A 16,121-nucleotide genomic window follows, 5' to 3' on the forward strand; every position below is an offset into this window, starting at 1 on the left:
AATGTGGTCTAGGATGCCTTGCATTTACATTGCTAGATGAATGTGGTTACATGCAGCCCAGACGACCTCCGAATGTGATCTGAGTGATCGGATCTCAGTCCGTCCTCAATGCGTCTTGGGTGCGTTTACACCCATATTTAGAGCCGTCCACTTGTGATCGGATCACCCAAGACGGATGTTAATACCAGGTGTAATCAGGGCCCTTGTTTCAATAGAAAATACCATTTAATTTCTTGTATTGTAGTGCCCTCGTGTGGCAGTCAGGGATATTACACTTTCGGATCACATCTGGACTCTACTGTACGTTGTACATTTGAATAACTTTGGTTTATGGAACCTGCTTTAAGATTTTTTTGTTGAAAGTACCATGAACTTGTCCAGTGTCAGCAAGCGTCCTTCCTGAAATGTCCTCGAGCTGCAGCGGTGCATCTCTGTAATCGACCCTGACCTCAAAAACACAAAGAGAATTAATCATTAATAAAATACAGCATTGCATAATTGTATCACATGATATTAATAAAGCCTCAAAAAGAAAGAAAATGTCCATAATCTATCAAAAAAATGTATGAAATTAACAGTATCAACTCTGTTATTTATTTTTGTGGTAGGCAGTTGGTTTTTATAAAAGTAAAAGTTGAATAAAGCTGAAGTGTATATAATTTCCTCTGTGTTTTTTCCTCTTTTCCAGCCTATATCCATTCTAATCAGATTATGGGCTGGGGTGAGAAAGCCATAGAGATCCGCTCTGTGGAGACGGGTCATCTGGATGGAGTCTTCATGCACAAGAGAGCCCAGAGACTCAAGTTCCTCTGTGAGAGGAACGACAAGGTAAAACACAATCAGATTGCAAACTCTTTTCTTTGATGCTTGGCTATTCTTATGTCATGCTCGAAAATTATTGGAGTAAATCACATAACATTAAAACAATGCTCTTGACTTTGACTTGGTCTTGATTTCAGCTCTGCTTCTTGTGGACACATACACAAGATGTTAAAACATAGATTGTGAGCATTAAGTTTGGTATGATTTGCATAGATCTTGCACAGACCCTATAAAAAATAATAAATAAAAATATAATAAAAAAAATAAACACTTCAAATGTACGGAGATTTGAGTCCAAAATTATGTATCCACAGTTTCCACATAAATTGACCACAATTAATATTATTTACTCTCTCTCTCTCTCTCTCTCTCTAGGTATTCTTTGCATCGGTGCGTTCAGGAGGTAGCAGCCAAGTTTTCTTCATGACACTCAACAGAAACTCTATGATGAACTGGTGATGGCTCCTGCAATTGTCCACTCTGCCTCACTCTCCCCTTGGCCAGCCCAACTTGGCCCACGGCACATCTCACAAATGAACCCAATCGATGAGTGGCCACAAGTGAACTCTTAAACACTTGGAGAGACTAAAAAGGTGTAGAAAAAAAAAGTCAAAGTTATTGTAGAGAAAAACAACAACAACGACCTGTTCTAAATGAAGAGACATGTTACCCTAGATTATATCAGGTCATGCAGAAGCCATCGTTACTCAACTGACTGGCAAACTGGTGCCACTGACTTTCCAAATATTCTCTTCCTTCCTCTTTCTCTTTCCCTGTCTGTTACTCTTTTCCCTTTTTGTCTGTCTTTTTCTATTTTCTCTCTGCAAGGACCAGTGCATTCAAGTGTTCAACAACTTAAGAGCTGCACTTTACACCTGCCTCCCTTTATCTCCTCTTCCTTTTTGCCCCCTCCTTCTTTATGACCAAGCCTCTGCTCCTTCCCTCCATCAAGTCATCACTTTTTCAGTCCTTTGACATCCATGTGCTCCATTTCCCTCACTTCCTATCCACCATGTGTGGGCCCATTCCCCGAGAACTACACCGCACAGGCTGGAGGAAGAATAGACGAATATGATTTAATCTAAATTTAAATATATACTTCTGAATATGACAGTGCAGGGAGGGCAGCTGAGGGATGACAAATCTACTCAGGATGTTGGCAGTGACCTGATTGATTTTCTTTCTCCTCCGTCACTCCCCTCCTCCTCCTCCTCTACTTCCTCCTCTTGCCATCATTTCAGGCTCCAAGTAGACTGAATTGTGATGTAGTGTTCGATCGCATTTTTGCTGATAGAGATGCGATGAGACACTCTGCTGTCATAGGCAGGTCGTAACAGTATGCAAACATGATGTCTGTGTCCCTTTAAAATGAAATCACTGGTCCATTTTGTCTCCTTTCTTTCTGTTTCCCTCCTCCTGTCAACCCCCATCATCATCATCATCATCATCATCATCAACACACCTCTCTTTACTCTTAATGTCTTTAAATTCTGAAGGTGCTGCATCAGATATACTGTAATATTACAATGAAGAATGAGAGTGTCATTCTGTTCATTAGGTATATGTTTATTTCTGTTCTTTTCCTTTTCTGTGTAACAGTTTGGAGTCAGTCAGTCTTGAAGCTTGATGAATTGTACAGCACATGTGTGTCAGCGTGAGTGTGTGTGTGTGTGTGTGTGTGTGTGTGTGTGTGTGTGTGTGTGCGTGCGTTTCACTTGATGTTGAAATGAATCCCATTCAAATCAAGTTCGAATCAAAGTGCGACATTGAAGTCAATGTCTAGAAAAAGAGTAATCCAGTCTCTGTGCGTGAACTCTGACCTTAATGCGATCAAAGCAACTTTGAGTGTGTTTACATGCAGATTTATGATATTATCTTCTTAGTATGAAGTTTATGAGTTGGTGTATCTAAACACCATGCATTTAAAAATAGGTAATATTAGTGGTTGATTTTTGGAGTATGTTTCTGTTTCCTTTGACACAGTAATATTCAAAATGGTCTGGCTATTTGTGAGCACAGCGACATAAAGATCCATATTAACACCTTATCCTGAATTTGACCTTAATGGGATATGAGCTAGTACCCCCAATACTGTGTGCATGTGAAAGCACTCATTGTTGAAAGCTGTGGTGTCCTTTTTGAATCATGCTCCTGTGTGATTGGTTCTTCTGATTTTGGCTCCTAACTGTTCATATGGTGCCTAGCATGATGTAAGCAAAACTAAAATGGAGGCCAAAAGATTATCACTGATATTATAATTAAAATTTATATTGCCTAAAGGCTCACTTTACACAGTTTTCTTTGTGTTATGATCTAACTTTAACACATAGTCGATGTTATTTGTCTCTCTTAATGGAGATGTACATTAACAAAGCTGAGACTTGATTTATTCTTTGAAAGGAGTAACTGAACATGATATGATAAAACCTTACAATTTCATACATATTTAGTACAGCTCAATCATTAATACATTCAATTTATAACACTATTGAGGGTGGACTAGTCCATGCATACTCATCCATGTTGGAGAACAATATAATGCAGATTAGTTAGGTTTTTTTTTTGGTGGATATACTGTAGGCTTGGCAGTGTTGGCCTATGGTTAACAAAGTTAAGATGACACAAAAGAATACATGTTCCCCAATAATGTAATCATCATCTGAATCAAGTTTTTTCTGTGAAATTGGTTTCTGTTGTATTTTCAAGGACTTTTTACACTTGCATTGAGTAGTTGTTCCTGTGCAGCTGTAAGTTAGGTTCACTGATCTCTGTTAGGGGGAGCAGGCTAACATTTTAGCAATAAAGAGCCGAGCTGAAGAAACCACTGTCTTCCCTGTGTGTGTGTGTGTGTGCGCGTGCATGCATCTGTGTGTATGATTAATGAGCAAGTGTGAATGGGGCATTAATATTATGTTTGTCCATTATGGAATTCACTCTTCCCATTGGAAATGCTGACAGTCATTACACTGAGGACTCTCCTTTCAAAGACAAAACCACTGTATTCTTTATTCTGTTTATTTCCTGTTTTCTTTATTTTGAAAGAGCATTACTAATGTCCTGTTTTGGGATTTATTTGTTTTGTAAAAGAGATGCTGTAAGAGAGAAATAAATGAAACTAGAGCATTATGCTGTCTTTCTGGAGTTGTGTTTTTTTTGTGGATGTCTGTTTTGCAAGATGTGCTCATTTGTATCAGCTTCGACCCTCAGACTTTGTCCCCCCAGTATATCATTAACTGCATAGTGCGCGTGAATGTGACAGAGAGAGAGAGAGAGAGAGAGAGAGAGAGTGGTGCCCATATGTCACTAGTACTATCAAACAACAGGGCTGGATCTGAGCAGCAACAGGTGCTTAGATGAAACTTGTTGTTTGCTATTTGGTGGTAATTTTGCATTCCGTTATTGATTGTAATATACAGAATATCATTATCCATAGTGCACCAGCATGTAACACCACTCATATGATCCTGAAACCAATGTTTTCCTAAATAGATTCCAGACTGGCTCAACATTTTGTCACTGTGATTTTTATTTTATTGCTTCTCTCCCATAGGAGTAATGTATGTGTTTGTATATAGGGGAAAATAAGGCCACAGCCTCATTTATGTTTAACAAATCTGTCAGCACTATAGATGTGTGTGTGTGCGCATGTGCATCTGTGTGCATGCATGTGTTTGTCGATTAGTGAGTGGACACTGCGTGATCCTGCTTTCACTGATGATTACTTATCTCCCTGGCTGAGGACTGGTTTAAACTCTGGACCCGTTATGGAGTCGGGAAAGGTAAAGAGGATTCTTGACAAATACATTCTTTACTCATATTTCATTAAATAGTTATGTATTCTTCCTCTTTATTTTAAATCATGCAAGCAATATCTGCAAACAGCTGTCTTGAAGAAATTAGTAGTTTTTAATGAAAACATGGTTTGGGTAATCTGTCCTTTGCATTGTCAGTTTGCAATGGATATTGGCATCATAAATCAAATTCAATTCTGCCACATTGAGATCTCAATTCAAATTATAAGTGCACATGCATTTTTTCATTTATAAAGCATTATTATTTTAACTTTTATAACTAATTTACAAAGGCAATCCTTGTAAAAGTAAGAAGTGGTAGAAGAAGTAATTAGTCTATTGATAATGTAGTTTAAGTTGTTTTCTGCATCTCTATTTGCACTTTTATTTGTGAATGTGTATACTATGTGAGTACAGCTGTTTTACTAGTTACATACTCATGTTCTTGCTTGTGTGCACATTCATGTTAAATTATGTGTTTATTGCTCATGCATTCGTGTGTGTGTCCTTATCACATCAATTACCTATTAATCTTGCAGCAGCTAACGGGCACACTGGCTGTGGCTGTGTTCACAGCAGCCCTGGGGTCCCTGCAGTATGGCTACAGTCTGGGAGTCATCAATGCACCTCAGAAGGTACTTTAACACAGCCTTCACTCCCCTACTCGGCCATCAAATTGCCTCATGTATAATTAGCCAGTCAGGATAAGCTTACTTCACCCTATGGCCACTTGCCCAACAAGACAAGACAAGTGTAATTACTTTTCTGCAGCAATGGAGACAACATAAGAACAATCTAAGAGATCAAACTGTTCTCTGCATCTTGGGAAATAGCTTTTACCACAGCCTTTTACAAGTCTTCTTTTGTAGCCAACCAAGAACTCTTTCATCTGAAACTCTGCAAGCTACTTTGAATGCCTCTTCACCAAACATGTCTTGTTGGATGGGACAAGAAATATGAGAATGCACCAAGTGCCGATGTTTCTCTGAGGAAAGGTGCTGGCAGTGTTGGCACCAGCGTTGACACATTTAAGCAAGCTCAGGTCACCCCACTACTCAAAAAACCTATACTTAACCCAGTCCAGTTCGAAAACTACAGACTGGTTTAACTCCTGCCCTTCCTATCAAAAATACATGAACACACAGTCTTTAACCAAGGCTCTGAGTTCCTTTCTGAGAACAACCTGTACAACCCGAATCAGTCTGGCTTTAAGTGGGGGTACTCTACCACGACTCTACTCCTGTCAGTCATGGAATCATTATGTTCAGCTAGATGTTCTGCTAGTCAGTCCTCAGCTCTATTGCTGCTAAATCTGTCAGCTGCCTTTGACATGGTTAACCACCAAATCCTCCTCTCCACACTAACTAAACTTGGTATCTCAGGATCTGCCCTATGCTGGTTCATGTCCTACCTCTCAGGGAGATATTCTAGAGTATCTTGGAGGGGAGAAGTGTCCACACTGCACGGCTTATCCACAGGGTCAGTGCTTGGTCCGATTGTCTTCTCAATATACACCACCTCACATGGCACAATAATCCTCTCCCATGGTTTCTCATACCATTGCTATGCTGACGATACCCAGCTCTTCCTGTCATTCCCACCAGAAGACCACACAATCTTGGCTCGGATCTCGTCAGGCCTCGCCTATATGTATTGGCATGGATGAAAGAACGCCACCTTCAACTTAACCTCTCTAAGACCAAGCTCCTTGTCATCCCAGCCATTCCCTTTATACATCAGCATCCAATTCGAATCAACTCATGTCCACAAAGTCTGCCCGAAACTTGGGTGTCATGATCAATGACCCACCAACCTTTAAGGTTCACAGGGCCTCAATTGTTTGGTCATGTCGATTCACCCTGTACAACATCAGGAAAATCAGACCCTACCTGTCTGAGCATGCAGCACAACTCCTGCTACACGATCTCATTAATATCATGTATTGACTACTGCAACGTCATGGCACGTCTGGTCTTCAACCAGCCCAAAACAGCATGTCACCCTGCTGTTCATATTCCTCCACTGGCTCCCATCAAATTAAAAATAGCAAGTAAAACAGCTCCCACCTAACTGAACTCCCTCATTTAGGTGTACGCTAGCCAGACTCTTCTCTTCTGTAGTTCCCCAGTGGTGGAACGAGTTACCAAACTCTATTCGATCCACAGAGTCCCTCTCAATCTTTAAGAAAAGACTAAAGACCCAGCCCTTTTGCAAACACCTCTGCACTTGATGGACTGAAGGAAAAAAAAAACTTCTATATGTTCTATGCACTCTATGCATTTCCTCTAAGCACTGCCTGTTGGGACCTACATCCTATCAGACTCAAAATTAGCTTTATAGCACTTACTCGTGTTGTTCTCTCCTGATTAGATTCCTGCTTGTATTGCATCAGTTCTCAGATGTATGTTGCTTTGGTTAGAAGCATCTGCTAAATGAAATTTTAAATTGTAAATTGCTATTTCAGCTCATTCCCTGCCGAAAGACAACTATATTCTCACCCAATGAGGACGTCCTCTTGTTCAGTTCTGTTCAAGTGATGTTGAACTCTTTTACTGGGCCTCCTCCCTATACAGACCAGCATTGGTGGTTAGATCTGCCTTCATTGGACCCATTGTGGATTACATCTCAGACTGTGTGGAGGAGCTTGAAATGGAAGTTCTGGCAGGCAAGAAATTGGAGCTGTACCAGCTCCTAATGGGCAAGGCTTCCCTCTCCATTAACAGCCATTTCTCAATAGAATTGAGGTTGGGCCTTATGTAGACATTGTTCAGGACAGAAAACATACAAAAGATGCAAATCTCCCATTCTTCACTGAGCCATGGCTGGCCACTTCTTTCTCCAACACCTTCTACTGGTTAATTTCAACCAGTTATTAGATTTTTTTCTTTCCTATAAATAAATGAGTGTAACATCGATTGATATGCCCTGCATCTCTCAAGCAGGATCTGCCATGGCTGTCAAAGCACTTCACCACCATTAGACAGTACTTGAACTGCTACCATTTGGTGGAGTGAGTGCATGTAAACATCATGCACTCACTCCACAGTTGGATGAGTGGTTAAGCTGCAGTATACTAAAAAGAAATCAATGTTGGCCTATTGTCAAATTGCTGTCAGATGTCATATTAAGAAGAAACACCAGCATACTAACTGCGACCTCAAGTGTGTTCATATAATGGTGTCCAGCTAGAGGACTTTGTAAGCCACTGTGAAGACATGGCAGATGTAAACATATGGATATTCTTAAATGAAAGAGACTGGCAATACACAGCCCACAACCGATCATATGACATTGTTGATGGACTATGATTCACTTGAGGCGATGTACACCAAATGTACCACTTAAAGTGTTCCAGTAGTGTCACAGTACTAGAGTAACAGTGTTTAAGCTTTACAATTGCCTCTGATACCTATTTTGTTTCAATTGACAAAGTTATATTTAATTCAATGTAAGACCTATGTCATTAATGTATGTCATACACTGAACATTTGTTTATTCTAAATCACATTTATTGTTTTGTGACTGCCTTTTGGTCTGTGTCTCTCAGTGATCAGCCATGCTTACACTGTACTTTGTGCTGATGAAAAAAATCTCCATGTCATAGGTCATTGAGAAGCATTATGGACGGGCATTGGGGGTATGGTCAGAAGAGGCTGCTTTGCTGTCAGAAAACAGTACAGAAGAAGAGTTCCTAGAGGCAGGACAACACCCTGCTGTTGTTATGTATTGGTCATTGTCGGTGTCAATCTTTTCCATCGGTGGCATGTTATCCTCTTTCCTGGTGGGATTTGTGGGAGACCTGAGAGGCAGGTAAGAGAGAAAGTATAAAATAATAAGTGCACAATAGTGGAAGAATGGACGTTTGGTGGAAAAAATACCTTAGGGAAATCATGGAGTATGGAGACTGATGAAAGGAGAGATAGGGGTAGTAGGAAAATAATTTAAAAGTTGAAGTTAAACCAGGATCAATATGGAATGCCATGGTACTGTATACATCCCCTTATGACTCATCTGTCTCTCTGTATCACCAGGTGTCACTTTCTAATCTCTCTCTGTCTTGCAGGGTAAAGGGCATGTTAATGGTCAATGTTCTGGCTGTAGCTGCTGGACTGCTGATGGGTCTTTGCAAGATGTGGAAGCCTCACATCATGATCATCGCAGGGCGTGCTGTTATGGGATTTTACTGTGGTACAGTAAAGCCACTGTTACAACCTTCAATTCATACTCCGATAATCTAGTTGGAAATCCCAATGTTCATGAGATATAATAGATTAAGCAAATTGTACTTGTTATCAATTGCTTTGATACATTTTTAAAAATATATACTATGCTCATTCTGAGTCAGATATAAAACTAACAACACATAGAACCAACATTCATAATAATAAATACACATTACACTGTGCATTCACATATTGGTAAATTAGGAATAGTTGTAAAATTGAACTATTTTACTACTTAAGGGTCATATTGAAAGCAAAGTGTTTCATATATATGGTAAAAATGATCAATGTTCCCAAATTGTACATGGAGCCATGGCAGTTAATTATGGTTTTAAGTCAATTAGTCTAATAATGTGTGTTGTGTGTCAGGGTTGACATGTGGGCTAGTTCCAATGTACATTGGAGAGATCGCACCTAAGGCTTACAGAGGGGCTCTGGGGACATTACACCAGCTGGCTATTGTTATTGGCATCCTAATCAGCCAGGTGAGATGCACACACCCATTCACACATTCACAGCTGCATCTCCTCTTGATGACACCCAAAACATATAACCTAAACCATGTATGTGTATATTTGTGTGTGGATGTGAGTGTAGGTAATAGGCTTGGACTTCGTACTTGGTAATGATGGCATGTGGCCCCTCTTGCTTGGTCTGTCTGGGGCTCCGGCTTTATTACAATCCCTTATGCTGCCTCTGTGCCCTGAGAGCCCACGGTACCTTTATATTCATCTGGGCAAGGAGCAAGAGGCTCGAAAAAGTAAGAGTTATACACAGCAACTCTTTGTCTCCATCATCTGTCTCTCTCAGAATTCACTCAGAAATATACATATAAAGGCTACACATGATGATAATATGCTAGGATTGAACTTGTAATACAGTATTATTACATTATTTTTCATGTTGTTGCTACGTTTTCTTAAGTAAAGGATCTTAAAACTGCAAATGAGTCATTTATGTAGACTCTTGCTCTATGTTTTGTTGCAGGTCTATATCGACTAAAGGGGGCATATGATGCAACTTCTGATCTGGAGGAGATGAAAAAAGAGAAAGAGGAGGCAGACAAGGAGCCCAGGATCTCTATCCTTTCTTTGGTATGTCTCTATGCAGAAATATGGTCAGCTTATATTCTATGAATTTTACTTCAACTTTTTCAGCAACAAGTTTGAAGAGAACTATGGTAGTTAATATTATGTTTGAAACCTCCTGCGCCATCAAAACACTCTCGTTACACTATAATTATATAATAGAGCTGAAATATAACATTCTTCCTCCTGTCCAAATTAAACAGCAACCAAAGTGCACTGACAATGTCATGATGCCTTGTAATGAATCTCTTATGGTTAATGTTAAAAACAGTAGGGTCCAAAAGTCTGAGAACACTTAAAGTCTCAGATTGCTGATATATACACTTTGTTATAACCTACTGTAAAAAGGCTGCAGATGCAGTCCCACGGTTCCTATAGATGAAATCAAAAATGGAATTTCACCAATCACAAAACATGTTAAAACACTTATTTCATGCACAACAGCAGACAATTAAACACACATGATGTTGTTTGAAATTGCATGTATTCTCTAGTTGTAAAGCTAGTTAGTATAATAGTTTATAACAAAGCTGAGTGACGGGAAAGACTGGACAAGAAATGCACTCAACAACTGGTCAAAAGTTAAAAAAAAATGTGTGTGTATTCTAGTTGTGTGCTTCAAAACACAACTGCAGTGACAATATTATACTGTTTTCTATTCTCTCCAAGATCTGCTCCTCTGTGTACAGACAGCAGCTGTTTGTTGCCCTTATGATGCACCTCTCCCAACAGTTTTCTGGCATCAATGCTGTGAGTGTAACATTTATTTCAATTCTGCCTCTTTATGCCTCTCATTCAGATTTTAATTCATTGATTGAAATTATTTTATTATTATTATTTTGTCATGATAAGATGAAAATGATGGTCTCATTGTCAGAGCATATAAACACATTAGCAGTAACTTAAAAAAATCACAAATCTTTCCCTTCCCTTCTATGTTGGCAAAATGTATATTGCTCTATTGTATGACTTTTTACTTATATGTCACTCAAACTGTTCTTTATAATCACTGACGATTCTAAGTAACATGGAAAAAATCTGTATTTGTTTTGTCGTAAAGATCTTTTATTACTCTACGTCTATCTTCGCTCGGGCTGGAGTTGGACAGCCAGTCTATGCCACCATAGGAGTCGGGGTCATCAACACCATCTTCACTCTGGTGTCTGTGAGTAGCTACATGCACATGCAGACAGATGCAAAACACACAGACACTTGCACACACATAACCATGAACATGCACATTTTATTTTTACTACACACATTCCTTTTTTACTGTATGTTCCAGGTTGCACTGGTGGACAAGGCTGGTAGGCGTACTCTGACTCTGGTTGGTCTGGGAGGGATGTGCTGCTGTGCCATTGCTATGACAGTGGGCCTCAAATTGCAGGTTTGTCCAATCAGGCTTCAGAACTTTAGTCTGTCAGCATCTTAATGGAATGTTTTAACATTTTGAAAAATATGCTTTTTCACTTTCCTATCAAGAGACGATTGATACTTCTCTTGTATTTGTTCATTTAATATGAAACTGCATTCATCAGCTGGTTTGTTTAGCTCAGCATAAAGGCTGGAAACAGGGGAAATCTGCTAGCTTGGCTCTGTCCAAAGGTAACAAATCCGACAATACGTACCTAAGCTCAGCAACATGTTATATCTTGTTTATTCAATCCGTACCAAAACCAATGTGTAAAACTGGCACATTGCAATGTTATGGGACATTATGTGCTTTCTTGGCCGGGACCAGTGACTTCCTGCAATCTCCACTGGTTGCCTAGCAACCTCATGGGGACTCAGGAAGTTACTTCTCCCAGCCAAGAATTGTTCATTTAAGGTAAACTTTTTCTGCAATCATTTACTTTGTTCTCTACAACCTGTATTTTTGTTGGTTCATTCTTTCTAAATGCGCCCAATGTTGTGTTGCTCACACTAAAATATCTGTGTGGCAATTTAGCATTAGTGTGAAAGATCATTCTTGCAAGAAAACAAAAGAAAGCTGAAGATACTTACTACAGTAGCTTTTTCTGAAGATTTTCTCAGTTGTCATGGAGTTAGTTCAGTTGTCATCATGTACCACAATCCCCTACATTTGTTTACATCCTTTGAGCATGAAAGTTCATTCTGTCAAAAGTTCAAAATGTCCAAAATGGACATTAAAGTGTCTTGACAGCATGCAGATGGGCGTGCAACATGTTTCGAGCTCAGTGTGATGCACTGATGTACTCTCTCTTTCAGAATGACTACTCATGGATGAGCTATGTCAGCATGTCGGCTATCTTCATTTTCGTGAGTTTCTTTGAGATTGGTCCTGGTCCTATTCCATGGTTCATAGTGGCTGAACTGTTTAGCCAGGGACCTCGACCAGCAGCCATCGCTCTTGCTGGCTGCTGCAACTGGACCAGCAACTTCATCATAGGCATGACATTTCCATATATACAGGTAGGCAGAAGGGACACAATATGTACTGTATGCTTGTGCAACACAACTTGCATGTGGGTTGACATGTGCCTTTGCTTCATTCACACAACATCAGACACACTGTCCCTCCTGATTTGCCTTTTTACTTTTCATTTTTCAGGATTGGTTGGACAGTTATGTGTTCATCCTGTTTGCTGTGATTCTTTTTTGCTCCACTATCTTTGTTTATCTCCGGGTCCCTGAGACCAAGGGTAAAACATTCAAGGAGATTGCTGCTGGCTTCAAGAAGGGACGAAAAAACACAGAGGCAGCGACCCCCAAAGATGGTACTGAACTGCAGCAGCTCAAAACAGCTACAGATGCTTGAGACAACAGTTGTGTATTTGTGTAGTCTGTTTGTGTTTGTGCATGGACCTGTCCATCTTTGTGTGTGGTGTGTGTTTCTATGTTTATGTCCTTGTAGTATTACACTAATTACTTGGTGAATTACAGACAGAATCTATCAAGAAAACATGACAGTATTTTTTCATAACATAAATATGTGTGTGTGCTACCTAAAAAACAACATTGCAATATCGTGTTTCCGTTATTAGATAAGTGTTCTTGAGAGGCGAGGAGCTTGACATTGTAAGTGTGACCCCAGTATCTTGGGGTCACACTGGACTCCCTATTTCACTTGACTTTGTAAGTCATGTGAAAAAGGTGTGAAAAAGGTGTGTTTTTTTCACACATAGAGTACTGTTTTACTAACTGATCACTTACAGGTGTAACAATACTTAAACTAACAGAATTACTCTTCAAGAAAGCCATAAAAGTTCTTGATTTAAAAAAAAACACCCTTATTCCATCATTGTAAAATCCTGGAAAACTATCATTTGGAAACTTTAAAAATTTTAAATATGCTTTTTTCATGTATAAGGCTTTGCATTGACTTGCCCCACCTCGTCTCCTTTAAATGAATTCATTTAACAAAGGGCTGACAGTGGCAATAGCACCAGGGCCACCACTGGAGGGGAGGGGACTGTATGGTGCCATAAACGCGCTACATTTGGACAAACTGCACTGTCAGTAAAGGGGAGTAAATATTGGAATGGCCTACCTCTTTCAATAAGGGAGTACTCCACATATCCCACTTTTAAGACTCATTTCAAACAACGGCTCAAAGCAAACCGGACCTGTGATCACTTTTAACCAGACCTGTGTACAGTCTTTTTTGTCTTTTTCTACTTGTGTATTTGTATATTTGTATTTGCATGTTTCTGTTTTGGTTACCTGCCTAGGGACTACAGATGTAAATAAGCATTTTTTGCTAACTCCGACATGTTTACATCTTGTATTTTATACTGATGTTCATTCAACATCCTGTCCCTAACAAATAAACAAATAAAAAATAAATAAAATGAATGAGCTTATCACCGCCAGATAAATGTCAAATATTTCACAGTATACAAAGTTTTTAAATCAAGTGTCTGTGGCGTCTTTCCCGCACTGATGCACCGGTAGTGATGCATTTTATGTCAACTAGCAATGATTGGTTTGCCAGAGCTGAAGTGCATACATAGATCATGCGCACCAGAGACTTCCACCGGCCGAGCCGGTTAACTTCTGGTTTGCAATTTTTTTTTTCCCATGATGGTGATGTCATGACCTGCCCTACTCTGCCTCTGATTGGCTTACCCTAACCCTAACCAATCTCACTCCTCATGCCTAAACCTAACCAACACAACCAATGAAGGGAATGACTACTAGCCAATCAGAGGCAGAATAGGGCAGGTCATGACTTTGCCATACTGGGGAAAAAAAATTGGCTTCTGGTTTACCCCGCTAACTTGCTCACTTACTCTCACTGCCAGAAGGGGGAGACAAAACACTGCAGGTTTAACATCTATCATTTAGCTCTAAGCCCATACTGCCTCACAAAGCTGCTAGCATAGCGTCTTGTATGGAGTATTGTTTCAGCTTACAGCTGATAATTGAACGTGTCAGATACTTAATTAACATTTAATATATTACGCTGATCTTCTCAATCTTAGGTTTTAGGTACAGGTTGTGAACATTAGGATGTCACTGAACACTGTAGTGTTTCAAAAAGATTCAGATTTCTGAATCCTACTGTGTACTGAAGTCAATAGTCGAACCCCATCCCTAATTGAAATATAATCTTTTATTTCAGTATTGTGACTGCTTGGTTATCAATAAAAATATAACTGTGGAATTAGTGAGCCAAGATATTACTACAAGTCTCTGTTGTACTCATTTGTGACACATTTGGTTACCTCATATTGATGTTATTAATCTGTGGAATTACCATTTTCTGTTTTGAAATACTGTATAATCATTGAAGATCACCTCCAGACATGTTGCAAGATTATAAAAAACACTCTGTTTGGAATAATAATGAGTGCCTAAAATCCACAATGAGGGAGAGCAGAAAGCAAACAGGTGGTGACAAAAGTTTAACTGACACTAGAGGAAATTTACTGTTTTTTCAGACAGGTCTATTAACCCAAAGAAATGTTCTCATACATCCCCCAGAAACGCACCAGAACGAACATAAGATAAATTACAAGTTGGCTGTGTCAGCTCTTCCCAGTAAACACAACATTTTTGCTCTGAGCTAAACAGCCATCAGTTAACACACACCTGGAAACACAGGAAACTCGCAGCACCTCATCATCTTCAACTGTAAAAACAAGAACCCCTTGAAAGAGGTTGTAGTGGAGAATTGCTTGATCACTCAATAAACACACAAAGAGAGCATTGTCAGGTTTTGAAACAATGTAATCAACAAAGTAATGAAATAATACAATCAGAAGCACAATGCATCATATTTCTGAGAGAGAGAGCATACCACCTAGAATTACCTTTTCTCTGTCTGGTGACTTGATACTCAGCCAGTTTCTAAGTACACCTGTACAAACTCAAAAATACCCATAGCTAACCCTAAAGGTTAGTTAACAACCCTCAGAAAGAAACAAGGGTAAAGAGCCCATCTAGTCTACGAGTAAAATTTCTTCTCAACCGTATATGCCAGAACGACAGCACACAGATATGGACATTGCTATCACGTTTAGTTAATGAACAAACAACTCTGTCCTATAAAGCTTGTCAATTCAACACATTAAAGAGACATAGAAAACTACATAACGCTAAACTACATGAGGCTGAATAACATACATACAGTAAACTCATTTTACACAGCAAGGAGCTAAATTTAAAATAGACACATGTTGATGATATAGAACAGGTGTTGAATAACACTCTGCTTGAGAACCACATTTGTATATGATATATACAAGAAATATATCAAATGATAACCACTATTTAAATCTCTCTCTCAAGATACAGTATTTTGCAATATTACAGTACAATATAGTAGCCTACCATTATTAATCACTGTTCCATTTGCATTTTCTGTCACAGCTGTTTTGTGATCTGATTGCATATATAAAAATAAGCTTTGAGAATGAAACGCTTGTCTGTATCTTTCTGTATAAAGTAAACTTAATTCCATCTCAAAAATTGGCAAACAGATAATGAAGACATCATGAAAAGTTTGAAATCCAAATTATTTTATCATAAATGCAAGATGGTGGGCCGTTTTTGTGATATTACAAAAAAACGTCCTGAGTGTATTAGTCATTATAAATCATGACACAGACAAACACAAAGCAGCCCCCTCACCAAGAGGGTGCAGACCCCCAAAAAATGCCCATTATTGTTAGCTATGAGACCAGACATACAATATTAATCCATTTTGTCTAATAAATAGTCCATATATTGTC

The 16,121-nt window shown here is 39.1% G+C and overlaps 2 protein-coding genes across 5 annotated transcripts in view; both read left to right on the plus strand.

Moving 5' to 3' along the window:
* Positions 1–3,948, plus strand: part of tnika (TRAF2 and NCK interacting kinase a) — a 61,804-nt gene extending 57,856 nt beyond the window's left edge. For all 4 annotated transcript variants that reach the window (XM_044374931.1, XM_044374932.1, XM_044374933.1 and 1 more), the window contains 2 exons: positions 689–828; positions 1,198–3,948. In XM_044374931.1, coding sequence (XP_044230866.1) covers positions 689–828; positions 1,198–1,281 — 224 coding nt within the window. In that variant the 3' untranslated portion in view covers positions 1,282–3,948. The remainder of the gene's footprint in view (positions 1–688; positions 829–1,197) is intronic.
* A 568-nt stretch (positions 3,949–4,516) lies between these two features.
* slc2a2 (solute carrier family 2 member 2) lies at positions 4,517–14,124 on the plus strand. The gene is made up of 12 exons (XM_044376051.1): positions 4,517–4,601; positions 5,153–5,248; positions 8,218–8,423; positions 8,677–8,801; positions 9,206–9,321; positions 9,434–9,596; positions 9,824–9,930; positions 10,594–10,674; positions 10,985–11,089; positions 11,210–11,311; positions 12,154–12,357; positions 12,497–14,124. Exons 1-12 carry the CDS (start codon positions 4,587–4,589, stop codon positions 12,701–12,703), a joined length of 1,527 nt encoding a protein of 508 aa, XP_044231986.1. The 5' UTR covers positions 4,517–4,586; the 3' UTR covers positions 12,704–14,124.
* Positions 14,125–16,121: the final 1,997 nt, after the last annotated feature.

This window comes from Thunnus albacares, chromosome 15 (assembly GCF_914725855.1).
Source record: "Thunnus albacares chromosome 15, fThuAlb1.1, whole genome shotgun sequence".
NCBI lineage: Eukaryota > Metazoa > Chordata > Actinopteri > Scombriformes > Scombridae > Thunnus > Thunnus albacares.